The sequence below is a fragment of the Cucurbita pepo genome, chromosome LG12 (genome assembly GCF_002806865.2).
Source record: "Cucurbita pepo subsp. pepo cultivar mu-cu-16 chromosome LG12, ASM280686v2, whole genome shotgun sequence".
In the NCBI taxonomy this organism is placed as follows: Eukaryota; Viridiplantae; Streptophyta; class Magnoliopsida; order Cucurbitales; family Cucurbitaceae; genus Cucurbita; species Cucurbita pepo.
Window position 1 is genome coordinate 656,007 of NC_036649.1, and position 13,536 is coordinate 669,542.

Below are 13,536 nucleotides of genomic sequence, written 5' to 3' on the forward strand. Positions count from 1 at the left end.
AGACATAAAGGGTTTGGCTTGTCATGGGCATGCGGCCATGAGCAACATGTCTTGGACGAGCATGACCGTGACAACTAGCACACCACCTAGTGTCTAGCTTTGATACCATTTGTAATGTCTCAAGCCAACCATTAGCATATATTTGTCTGTTTTGGCCCGTTATGTATCGTTGTCAGTCTCACTGTTTTAAAACGCATCTTCTAGGGAGAGGTTTCCACACCCTTATAAGAAATGTTTCGTTCTCCTCTCCAATCCCTTTTAAGCACTAAAATTAGGTCTATCAGATATGGATAGCAAAATAGAGAGCGATAGATTATTCTATATCAATCGTATGCAAAACTATACAAAGAACACTTTATTCAATCCTAAAACAAATGCAAAATCTAAGCAATAGTTGGATAACATAACCATTACCGCATATGTTACAAACTCTAAATATATATATTCTACGTTAGAAAAATGCAAGAACTATTCAGTTATCCGAAAACGAAGACTGCCCACCCGGAATTTCACGAGGCTGCGTCGTCCTTTGGGGCTAGAGTATAAGTTAAAGCTGGAATATGATCGTCGTCAGGCTCGGTCGATTCTAAGAGCAAAGATACAACTTCCCGCATCGATGGCCGATGAAAAGGAGACGAACTCGTGCACATTAGAGCGATTTTTAGGACTGTCAGCATGTGATTGACCGTGCCTTGATCTCGAAGATTCAGTCGCTGATCTAGCATTTCATACGACATCGAGTGGTCTCGCATATAGTTTTTGACCCACGTGACGAGATCACCTCCCTGATCGATCGGCTGTACCGGAGTTTTTCCAGTTAGCAGCTCTAGTAATACGACCCCATAGCTGTATATGTCACATTTTTCTGTGACCTTCATGGTGTATGCATATTCTGCAACAAATTAGGTGAGGTGGGAAGATTTAGTATTTCATTCACTAAAAGTCTATAAACGAACAAACGAATAAAACGATTACCAGGAGCGATGTATCCATACGATCCCGCGACTGCTGACATCGACTTAGACTGAGGCATGTCCATTACTTTTGCTAAACCGAAATCACCAACATGAGCCTCGAAGTTATAATCGAGGAGAATGTTATTCGATTTGATATCGCGATGAACGATCCTTGGTTTGCAGCCATGGTGTAGATAATTAAGTCCCTCTGCAGCTCCAACGGCGATTGTAAACCGAGTCGGCCATTCCAAGTTACACGCCGTCCCGTGAAGCAACTCACCCAAACTACCCCTTTCCATGTACTCATAAAGAAGAAGATTTGAGCCTTGATGATTGCAAAAACCGTATAGTTTAACGATATTGCGATGTCGAATCTTTCCTAGTGTCGAAATCTCAGCTCGGAAGCTATTATCGATGTTGCTCCCTTCTCTGTTCGATGCTAACTTCTTGACAGCAATCGTCTGTCCAGAATGCATCACTGCCTTGTATACAGTTCCACATGCACCTTTTCCCAATACGCAGCTCTCGTGAAAACTATTAGTCGCTTCGATTAGATCTTCGAAAGTAAAACCTTCCTTAGGTGGGAAATAGACATCCGAATCCATAGATTGTGTTTCCTTGTTTTGCACGATTTCTGATGGATGTCTCATGCAATATAAGATGATCATAATAAGAACAATCGAAACTCCGCCTATAGCAGCTGCAATCCCGGTTATGATTCTACCTCGACGTGCATTTACGCTCTCGAAAGATGGAATAGATGGAGACGATGAATCTCCATTACAGTTGCCAAGAGGTTCGCCACAGAGCCCCTCGTTGCCAACGAAGCTACTCGTGGGCATATTCTGAAACAAGGGTATCGAAGGGATTGGCCCGTGAAGGTCGTTGTAGGAGACGTTACAGCTCATTAAACTTGAAAGATTCGCAAAGGAGATCGGTATCTCACCGGACAAATCGTTGTTATTAAGCAGGAGATATTCCAATAGATTCAAACTTCCAAGCTCTGGTGGTATTGAACCAGTTAGCATATTGAAACTAAGATTCAAAGCAATTTGTAAGCTTTTCAAGAACCCCAACTCAAAAGGAATGCTACCAGAAAATGAATTGCCACCCATTTGCAATTCAGTCAAATGGGAGAGATTCATGAGCTCTTGAGGTATACTTCCAGAAAATTTATTCTCTGAAACTCTAAGAATCTCCAACTGTAAGAGAGATCCAATCTCCTTTGGCAAAGCGTTTTCGAAGCTATTGTGGCTGAGATCGAGGCGTTGGAGGATCCTACAGTTGACTATCTCAGGTGGAATGGACCCCGTAAACCGATTTGACGAAACATTGAAAGTCACCAGCCGTACGAGGTTTCCGATCTCGTTCGGCAAACTAGACATAAAGTAATTATTTGCAATATGTAGCCTTTGCAACTTATGGCAATTTTGAATCTCTGGAGGAAGAGGACCACTGAATCTATTGTGGTCCAAGTCAATAGCAGTAAGGTTCACCAAGTTACACAGCTCTACCGGAAAGCCACCGGTAAAGCGGTTAGCAACGAGACGAATCTGCGTCAACGGTTTGCAGTTCAAGATCCCGGTAGGTATGTTTCCATAAAGGTTATTGGACTCCAAGTTCAAGATGGAGAGGTTAGAACGATGACATAGATGGGGAGGTATTCGTCCTGTCAAGAAGTTGTCTGAAAAGTCGATATCCGATAGGTAGCTATATCGACCGAGTCCTTTCGGAATGGTACCGCTCAAACTGTTGCTGAAAAGCTGCAATTGAAACAATGCAGGCATATACTGAAACCCGAACGGAACAGGGCCGGTGAGGGCGTTGATTGAAAGATCAAGTTTAGTCAAGTTAGTCAAGCTACTAAGTTCATTTGGTATAACACCAATCAGCTTATTTTGAAAGAGGTAAAGTAATTGGAGACCTTTTACGTTACCGAGCTCTTTCGGTATCTCACCGGTCAAATAATTCTCGGAGAAGTCTATCTCCGTTGCCAAAGAAAGGTTCCCGATCTCCCTGGGAATAGTTCCGTTCAATGCGGTTCGGTATATATACAAATACTTCAAAGAGATTAGGTTCCCAAACTCTTTGGGTATAGGTCCACCAAGATTGTTCTCATACAGAGCAAGCATAGTTAAACTTGTACAATTCCCAAGCTCTTTTGGTAGAATGCCAGAAAGCTGATTCTCCCAAAGAATCAACTGAGTCAAGTTTGTAAGCATGCCAAGCTCCTTTGGTAACTCCCCTTCTAACTGGTTTTGAGCAAGCCCAAGTATTTCCAAGTTCTCACACCCACCTATTTCACCCGGTAACCTCCCCGAGATCGCGTTTTGTCCTGCTCTAAACGTTCGCAACCTCTTCAGATTCCCAAAAGAACGAGGCAACGAACCCGTGATATTGTTCGTATACGCAACTAACTCATACAACGATTTCAAGTTTCCCATCTCTTCAGGAAAAGAACCACGGATTCGATTATTACATATATTCAACGTAACCAAAGAACTCAGTCGTCCCAATTCATATGGAACTTCACCATCAAATTTATTGTTGTTCAAACCAAGATATTCCAACTCCATACAATTTCCAATCTCTTTTGGTATTCTTCCACTGAATTCATTCCAGGAAAGATTGAGATGAGTCAAGTGGATTAAACTACCAACGCTCGAGCTTAAAGGACCTGACAGATTCTTTAAGCTCAAGTCAACAGACAAAACCACTCCTTCCTCGCCACAACTACACCTTACACCACTCCATTTACATGGCGTTTCGTCGCTCGAGTTCCAGTTTCTTAGCCAACTAAATGGATCAGAAACAGCGCTTTTCAACTCTAATAGAGAATGCCCTTCTGAATTCAACCCATGTGAGATATTAAACACAAAACCCAGTAGCACCAAACCCCCAACCACTTTCCAACAATACAACATCTTAACTATCATCCCACCAACCAGAGGTAAGAACACTTCAGTAGCTGCAAAGGATTCAGACATGAAACACTAATACAATGTTGACAATCCTTCAAATCTCATTACATTCTTAAACAGAACAAGAACAAGGGAATTCTTAAACAGAACAAGCACAAGGGAATCCAAACAAACAAACAAACATCAGACAAGTCTTGTCACGGGAATCTATGAAAACCATATACGACAAACTGCTAAAATCTATGAAAAACCGTAGAAATGAGTGAGGAAAAAGAAAAGTACCTGTGGACTAGCGATTAAAATCATCATCAGCCGCCATAAATGAGGCAATAAAAGCATGAAATCCACCACTGTCTCTGTTACAATCAGGAAGAACAGCGAAACAGAGGCGAAACTTTCAGCTGATGAGCTGAAATCGAGGGCAAGATTTGGCGCCTTTATTTGCGGCTTTTTGGAACCCCAAAAGCTCGCGATTGCGAAAGAATCGCAAAATCAACGCAGAGATTTGAAGTATCTTACGAAGTTAATGAAAACCCATCAAAGAATCAAGAACAGAGACATGGAGTTGAGATCCTTTAAGAATGATGTTAATCGAAATGATGAAGAAAAGGGGTGGTTTCATAAGATGGGTATGATTTGAAGAGCTTATTTAGGTTGATTCTTGAGGGAAGGGTGAGATTAAAGCATAAAATCCTGCTCCGTGGAGTATGATGGAGCTCCTTCTGCTGTGCTGCCATTCATTACTAACCAATTCTTTTTTTGCGTTCTTCACTTTGTGAACAGAAACAACGCTTCGAATTTTCTCGGGATTTTTTTTTTTTTTTTCAATTGTTTCTTCTTTTTCATACTTCTCTGTGATTTTCCATTTCTTTATCAACTCAATTTCTTGTTCTACAAACTGCAAATTTAAACTTCAAATATTTTGATTCTAGATCAAGTTTTTATTTAATTCTTGTGAAATGTGACGTTATCGTCTCGTGTCCACCCTCCTTTGAGGCTCAACCTCATCGTTAGCACATCGTTTAGTATTCTAGTATCATTTGTAATGACCTTAGTCCTCCACCCGTAAATATTATCATATTTGTATTTTCCATTATACGTTTTCCCCCACAAAGTTATTAAAACATGTATGTTAGGCTTGTATTTTTTGTAACGAGGTGTAATAATATTCTTGGAGAAGAAAATAGGTTAATTTATATTAAAAAATCAGGATTAAGTCAATTACGTGTATAATATATCTCAATTATGAATACATTCCGTCTTCAAATTTTTATCGTGGAACAAAAATAAAATATAACTAGTGGAGTGAGAATTAAAAAATATTATTTATATGAGTTTAAAATTTTATACCGTAAATGAACCGAGATTATATTCGAATGAGAGAACGATGGCTTAATCATAGAAACTTGTGTTGGTGTGTGAAGATAACCTTGACTCTCGAGAAGCTAGGAGGTGGAATATTGGGATACTGAATTTGGATCTAGAAATATGATTCAAATGCTGGCTCAATCATAGGAACTCGTGTTGGTCTGTAGAGATAGTCTTCGCTCTTATCCTGGGCATGGGTCGTTTCATCCCCAATTCTCCACCTAAACAAAGTGTAACAGTCCAAGTTCACCCCTAGTAGATATTGTCTGTTTTGGTCCGTTGTGTATCGTCATCTACCTCACGGTTTGAAAACGCGTCTACTAGAGAGAGGTTTCCACACCCGTATGGGGAATGTTTCGTTCATGTCTCTAACTGATATGGGATCTCACACGAAGATTCTTCAATCCATTTGTTTATTGAATAATTTCAAAATTAAATATTGGGAAAAATAAAAATAAAAGAAAAGGAAATAGAAGTTATTCCTTGCAAGGAATTTAATGGAAGAGAATTGTGGAGAGGAGAAGGGAAGGGACAGAAGATTGGACCGGGCCCAAATAGATCAGAGAAATGGGCCCATTATAGGGCCCACAGAATTTGGTGGTGGGCCCACCCAAACCCACTAATAAAAGTATAATATTAAAAATAAAAATAAAAAAAAGCCGACGTCAAAATCAAACGGCTCACATTTGCTTAAGAGTCCAACAAACAATCATTCACCGTTGAAAGAATGGGATAGGATGTGAGAAGTGCCCACTTTGCTGGTACTCACTATAATTATTGGTTTTTTAATTTTTAAATATTATTTTTCTTCCACATTGCTTTTATAAATGTCCAATTTTAATAATTGTATTTTTTTTTTATTAACTTTAAATTTTATTTTTTTATTTATAAATTTTAATTCGTACTCGTGATCTCACCAAATGTGTATAATTTTATGTTTATACTAAAGTCTCAAACTTTATATTATGTGTATTAATGTAATATAGTTGTTATGCCTAGATGCTTACAAATAAATAAACATGATAGAGACAAAAAGGAGAGTGACATCTTTCTAGAAGCAATGCAAACCCATGTCACCTCTAGTGAAGGTGGTAGGCAAAATTAGGACTAAAGAGAGAAAAATAAATTAAGCTCGAGAGAAGTTAGGTTTATCTGGCTCTGGCTCTCGTGTAAACCACCTTTTTCATGCAAGCTGTGGAACCAAAAATTTAAACAGTGACACTCGAGTAAACGAAAGGTACATGAATCAACTGAGACCGCGTTCGAATGAGAGTAATCATGATGATGGGATGACTAAGAATTGAGGACAATTTTTCTAAGATGCATATGTGTGAGGACAATTCATGTCGTGTTGGTCAGTAGGGAATAATTTCCACTCTTAGAATCGAGGAGTAAGTAACGTAACCATGTCGCAGAGAATGTAGAGAATGTCGAGATCGGTGCCCTTGAGTATAGAATAAAGATTCTAAATCCGAGACATGGGTCGTTACAATATTACAGGTGTTCTAAGTCAAAGCATTATAATTAGAGTTTGAGATAACTCACACTTTTAGGCCTAAAAGTTTAGCATTTGTGGGATATATATATATATTAATAAGCACGTGCATAGCTCATGGTTAGAAGTAATGGTTTGGTATATGCTTCTTTATTTTATTCAATGCAAATGATGCTTGGAATAAAGGAGTAATTCTTTTAGTTTTTTAAGAACAAAAGTTAGTGAAACATATTAAATTATTGTTTTTATTATTAAACTTAGTCTATAAATTTTAAGGTATGATTTTATGTAGTTTTCGAGAGAATAATAGTGTTTATCTATGAAAAAAATATGTTCATTTCACATAAAAATTGAATAATTTAACGAAATAAAGTGAATTTGTATATGCTATGTTGTAATTGAAAAAGAACTCGAACCGACTTTTTGAAACCGATATCAAGTCACTTTTATAGGTCAGATCTGACTCTACTTTATTTTGTTAACGCCTCTACAATATGTTGTGGTTGAAAGTTTCGATCTTGAACGTATGTGCTATGTTTTGATTGAAAGAAAACTCGAACCCATTTCTTGAAACGGGATATCTAATCACTTTTGTAAGTTACATCTAACTCCGCTCCATTTTGTGGACGTCTCTACAGTATGTTATTGTTGAAAGTTTCGATCTTGAGTGGAAGTGGACAACGGATTTGTGTATGCTATGCTATGGTTGAAAGAAAACTCGAACCCACTTCTTGAAATGGGATATCTAATCACTTTTGTAAGTTACATCTGACTCCGCTCCATTTTGTGGACGTCTCTACAGTATGTTATTGTTGAAAGTTTCGATCTTGAGTGGAAGTGGACAACGGATTTGTGTATGCTATGCTATGGTTGAAAGAAAACTCGAACCCACTTCTTGAAACGGGATATCTAATCACTTTTGTAAGTTACATCTGACTCCGCTCCATTTTGTGGACGTCTCTACAGTATGTTATTGTTGAAAGTTTCGATCTTGAGTGGAAGTGGACAACGGATTTGTGTATGCTATGCTATGGTTGAAAGAAAACTCGAACCCACTTCTTGAAATGGGATATCAAATCACTTTTATAAGTAACATCTGACTCCGCTCCATTCCGTTGATGTCTCTACAGTATGTTATTGTTGAAAGTTTCGATCTCGAGTGGAAGTGGACAATGGATTTTGTGTATGCTATGTTATGATTGAAAGAAAACTCGAACCCACTTCTTGAAACGGGATATTAAATCACTTTTATAAGTAACATCTGAATCCGCTCCATTACGTTCATGTCTCTACAGTATGCTACAGTTGAAAATTTCGATCTTGAGTGGAAGTGTACAATGAATTTTTGTATGCTATGTTACAATTGAAAGAAAACTCAAACCCACTTCTTGAAACGAGATATCTAATCACTTTTATAAGTTACATCTGACTCCGCTCCATGTTGCGGACATCTCCACTGTCTATTATAGTTGAAAGTTTCGATCTTGAGTGGAAGTGGACAACGAATTTTGTGTATGCTATGCTATGATTGAAAGAAAACTCGAGAGCCCACTTCTTAAAACGGGATATCTAATCACTTTATAAATCACATTTGACTCCGCTCCATTTTGTTGGCGTATCTACAGTATGCTATGGTTGAAATTTTCGATCCCGACTGACCTAAAACGCTAAGAATAAAGTGTAGCTTTTCAAATCAAACTCCACAAAATACCACAATAGGAAATGGGAATAATAAAGAATGAAAAGTAAGTAAAAAGATGGGGAAAAGTGAAGAACAACAACACACATTTGATAGCTTTTTTAAGTGTGTGGGGTCTTTTGTCTTTGAATGGGCAGTGGAAAACCCACAAAAAAGAAGACAAACCCTTATCTCAAGCTTGCACCAATGAATGTGGAGGTTTATTATCAATATCACTATAAATACTAATAATAAAATAATATATATACAGATATTCGTCGATATTCGTCGATATCCATCAATATATCGATATCGACATTAATATTCAATGCTCGGTCAAAATTCAAAACTTTGACTTTCCACACGTAGAGATTAAGAGTCGAAGTTTTGGTATTTTTTTTTTTCTTATCCGTTCATACTCGTTATGTAACAGCTCAAGCTCACTGTTAGTAGAAATTGTCTGCTTTAGTCCGTTACATATCGCCATCAACATCACAGTTATAAAACCCGTCTACTAATGTTTTGTTTACCTCTCCAACTAATGTGGGATCTCGTAACCTACTCCTCGCCCAGATATTGTTCATTTTGGCCCATTATATATTGTCATTAGCCTCATGGTTTCAAAACACGGCTACTAAGGAGAGGTTTCCACACCTTATAAGAAATGTTTCATTTCCCTCTCCAAATGTGAACCCAATATCTTCGTAGATGTAGATGCGTCTACTAAATAGAGGTTTTCACAGTAACAAATGTTTCATTTTCCTAGATCTCACAATCCACCCATTTGAGGCCAACATCTTCACTAGCATACCGCCCGATGTCTAACTCTAATACTATTTGTAACAGCATAAACACACCGCTACCAAATATTATCCACTTTTTAGCCCATTATATATCACAATCAATCTCACGATTTTAAAACTTGTCTAGATTATGTATCACAATTAATTAAAATATTTTTTAAAAAATTAATTATCAAAATAAAGGCTATTATTAAAACCTCCATGAACTTGGTTAAAACAAATTGGGCCAATACTATTGGGCCGAACCGGGTCGGGTCGGGTCTACATTGATTCTCTTTCATTGCGTAACATAATAATTTCTTGAAAATAATAAATAAAATCGCGACTAATTAAATTAATAACATTTTTATTTCTCTCAATTTTTAATTAATTTCATGAATGATCGATCACGTGAAATTGAAAAGAAAGAGACTAAAAAAAGAGGATATCCTTTTACATAAATCTGGACACTGACAAAATTAAATAAAATATTTATAAAAAAAAGACACAAATAATAAATAAATAAAAACAAATTATTTAATTACATTAATACACATAAAAATAAAATTTTGATTTGATATTGGAATACCCATTATAACCTCAAACCCAAATAACGAAACACAAAAATCGATTCAATTCTTCAAATTTTTGCACTAAATTTTCCCGCCTGCCAAACACAAAATTCATTGGCAAACATGAATTTTCTCGGGAAAATCAAACCCAGAAAATTTCAAATTTTTACTGAAAATATGAACAAAAACCCTAAATTTCTATGCATTAAAAGAGCTGTATAATGAATTTTCAGCATCAAACAGAGAAATTTTCCACTAATTTTTAAATCTCTATCCCACATAACAAACAAATGCCTAAAAACTAAGCTAAAATTAAGGGAAAAAAAGAGGATTAATGAAGAACGGAACCAAATGGCTCATTAAACTCAACCAAAAAGAGAAAAATCCCCAAAATTTAAACTTACCCTTTATCCATTGGATTCACCACCATACCAAACTGCTTCTGTCTCCTCATTTCCATCACTTTCCGGTGAGAATTCGAGTGCAGCTCCGGCGAGAACGTCGGACTACTCGCCGGACGGTACTCCGGCACCAGCCGCCCTGATTTGTATCTAACTCCACAAGCATTACAGAGCGTTTTCGGCCCATATGGACCAGCCCGCCATTGCGGCGTTTTTTCCGCTCCACAATGTAGGCATTTTCTCCCAATCGCTGTCTTCGCCGTCGTCACCGCCGCCGCGGTGGTGGCGGTGGCGGTGGTGATGGGTTGTATTTGTTTCACATTTCTCGAACTGGGTTGTTGTTTAAACCAGAGATGGTGGCCGGAAACGTGACGGCCACGACGGCGTTTGCTCCGTGCCTTGCCGGGAACTTTCAGGCCGTCGCAGCAACTCATCAGAATGCTACCATGAGCACTCGGTTTATTTCCGCCGTGGCTACTGATTGAAGTGGTTTCGAGAACCGAAACCGGACTGTTCTGTTTGGAAACGCTCATTAACGACGGCGGCTGCGGGTGGTGGTCGGAGAGAATGTCGACGAACGTCTCAACGGCGGGAAATACATCTTCGTTTGATAGCCACTCGAGTTCTTCCTCAGCGTAATCCTCCTCCTAACACCCCAAAAAAAAAAACCAAAAACGAGTTTTTCAGCAACTCGGCCTAAAAAAACCGAGTCAACTCGGTCCGTACTTTGTTTTTGGTCCACCAATAATTATAATAACAGTAGCAAAAATAATAAATAATAATTAAATTATTGCCTTTTTTTTTTCAAAATTAGGATGAGAAAAGGCGTGACTGCGGGAGGCTAAAAGCAAAAGGACGAATAAGCCTAGTCCTATTCGATAAAGGAATGTTGGAGGATAGGGGCAAAAATGTCATTTCACAGGAAGACAGGAGTGGCAATATTAAAGATTGATTGATATTTCCACTCCCTGTCCATCGGATATTATTATTATTTATTATTACAAGCATACAATTCTAAACCTAACGGACGACAGCTCAGAACCACATAAAAAGGACCCCCATTAACAAAATACCCAAAATACCCTCAAGTTTCCTAATTCAACTAGTGTACCCAGGGCCATATCCGTCTTTTCAACTGACCCCCACCCACCCCCACCCACCCAATTAACTTTCTCTTCAACTTTTTCCCAACTCGGGCGAGTCAACTCAGTAACTCACTCCGTGTGAGCCCATTTTTGACAACCCAACCGGAATAACGAAACCCACCGGCGAAAAAAAGGACTTACAGGCAAAACACGGCAAGAGGAGGAATCTTCCGGGTGGAAACCGGCGTTGAACTCCGAGGAGTCAGTCAGCGCCGCCGCCGCCGTCGTCGCCGCCTTGGGCTTAAGGGAAAAGGGTGGAACGGCGTCGTCTTCCTCGTCTTCCCCACCGATGTCGGAAGAGAAATCCAGAAGGTCATCCATGAAAGCCAAAGAAGACTCCATTTTTTTTTTTTTTTTTTGTGCGAGTTTTTAAAAGAGAGAGAAAGAGAACCCGTTTTCTAGAGAGAGAAAGAGTGTTGTTGTGAGTCTATTATTATCGTCAACACGATGTCTTCGTGAGGGTTTTTGGGTGTGGTGGGGGAAACGCAACCAGGGGATGTCAATTTTTTTCTTCTTTTTTTTTTTTCTTTTTAATTAATAATAACAATTAAATATTCAAAAATATCCTTTTTCGTGTGCGGGTGGGTGTAGAGTAAGAAAAAACAGAAGAGTGTTTGACTTTGACTTGGAAGTGAAAGGAGGAAGATCAACTGTCGGAGTAAGTGGGGCCCAGTGTGAGTTGGCGAAATACTAAGGGAGAAAGTACACCGTATTTATCGTGGATCAGAGGGGTAGAATGGTATTTTGAGGATTTAGTGAGGGGTAAATTAGGGAGAAGGAAAAAGGGTAATATTGGACGACGTTCACGATGTCGCGCTTCATCCAATGAGATTCGTCCACGTAATTTACCCAATAAGAGTCCGACACGTGGGAGTTTCTTTCTTTATTTATTTTTTTCGTTTCGAGATTTATTTGGAAAAATGTTTGAAGATGGTGGGGCCCGCAGAGACACCGCATGTGGCGGCGATGATAGTGTTTGACTCCACGCGCTGAGTTATCAATTTTTATAGTACGAGGGTAGGGTCCACTCCAGGGGTAATATCGTAAATTCATAGTTAGGATATGGGAATATTAGTGTGTGCATGTGAACGTGAAAGTGGGAGCCTCGACACCCCACTATAATATATATAATTTAATCTATATACGTTCATTTAAGCGATAAAATTAATACCACATATTTGTTGTACTAAACAAATGCTCGAACATTTTTGTGTATAACTTACAAGACACGAGATCAACGAATTCGATAGCTTTTTTTCACCTCATATTCCAGATCAGTAGGAGTGCATATGAGTTGAGTTACGGTTGGTTGAGCGGGTGACCTGAATAACTTGAATAGGATTTACACTCCAACTCAACTCCACCATCTATTTCTGGGTTTGTTATATTAATAACTAAAATTTCATAAAACTCAAATATTCAGCATTTATAAGTCACAGTGCATCACTAACATTGATTACAAAAATCTAATTTTCATAATCTTTAGAATAACCCATGACCCGACCTTAATTTTTTACTATTTAAAAATTCAATCCAACTTAATCCGAAAAAAATCTAATGTTAAAGTTTGTTCTTAGATCATATGAACACCTCTATAGTAGAGATATCCAAAAGATGGGACGGGTACGAGAAGACTTTCCTGTCTTCCTCTTCATCACCCATCTCAATCTCGAGCCCACGAAGTTTCTCAACTAGAGCCATGGGAGGGAATATTCCTCAAAGGAATTTTTCTTACCTTTTTTATTTGTAGGTTATTTTTCAATTATTATTATAATTATTCCAAAAAAAAAAAAATTAAATGGAGACTTCTCAATAAGAATATTTAAAGAAAGAACGGAAAATAAATATTCAATTATAATATATATATTTATATTGAAATTTGCTTAATACGTAATTAAGTAGAAATGAAGCCTAAAGACCAAAATTGGAAATTAAATAAATATTTTGAATTTTTTTAAGTATAAAAATCATTAGATTTGAAAAGTCAGATACTAAAAATAGAATTTAAAACAATAAATTATATTAAATTATATTATATTTTATTTATTAAGATTTGAAATGAGAATCTGTTTAAATTAAAAATATGTGATGGAAAAACTATAGATTTTAATTTTTAATATTATTTTTATAAAATTTAAAAAAAAAAAAGGTCCACAAATTTAGGATTTGAAACAAGATTCCTTACCTAGATTAGGTGAATCTCATTCTCTCACTCTTG

At 37.7% G+C, this 13,536-nt stretch overlaps 2 protein-coding genes across 3 annotated transcripts; both read right to left on the reverse strand.

Annotated features, from left to right (window-relative positions):
• Positions 1–330: 330 nt before the first annotated feature.
• LOC111807613 (probable leucine-rich repeat receptor-like protein kinase At5g63930) lies at positions 331–4,712 on the reverse strand. Of its 2 annotated transcripts, XM_023693412.1 has the most exons (3): positions 4,160–4,712; positions 976–3,924; positions 331–892 (listed from the first exon to the last, which is right to left on the reverse strand). In XM_023693412.1, exons 2-3 carry the CDS (start codon positions 3,890–3,892, stop codon positions 510–512), a joined length of 3,300 nt encoding a protein of 1,099 aa, XP_023549180.1. In that variant the 5' UTR covers positions 3,893–3,924; positions 4,160–4,712; the 3' UTR covers positions 331–509. The 2 variants fall into 2 exon arrangements, with proteins under 2 accessions (XP_023549180.1, XP_023549178.1); XM_023693410.1 differs by having other exon boundaries at positions 976–4,712.
• A 5,236-nt stretch (positions 4,713–9,948) lies between these two features.
• LOC111807734 (GATA transcription factor 1-like) lies at positions 9,949–11,794 on the reverse strand. The gene is made up of 2 exons (XM_023693592.1): positions 11,460–11,794; positions 9,949–10,820 (listed from the first exon to the last, which is right to left on the reverse strand). The coding sequence occupies exons 1-2, from the start codon at positions 11,658–11,660 to the stop codon at positions 10,173–10,175; spliced, it is 849 nt and encodes a 282-aa protein (XP_023549360.1). The 5' UTR covers positions 11,661–11,794; the 3' UTR covers positions 9,949–10,172.
• Between the last annotated feature and the right edge of the window lie 1,742 nt (positions 11,795–13,536).

Bases quoted from the DNA above. Each gene is read 5' to 3' on its own strand.
- LOC111807613 (XM_023693410.1), bottom strand. From the start codon at position 3,943: ATGTCTGAATCCTTTGCAGCTACTGAAGTGTTCTTACCTCTGGTTGGT. The intron at 893-975 runs GTAATCGTTTTA...AATTTGTTGCAG, and splicing joins GTATGGATACATCGCTCCTG to AATATGCATACACCATGAAG.
- LOC111807734 (XM_023693592.1), bottom strand. From the start codon at position 11,660: ATGGAGTCTTCTTTGGCTTTCATGGATGACCTTCTGGATTTCTCTTCC. The intron at 10,821-11,459 runs GTAAGTCCTTTT...TTGGGGTGTTAG, and splicing joins CCTCTTGCCGTGTTTTGCCT to GAGGAGGATTACGCTGAGGA.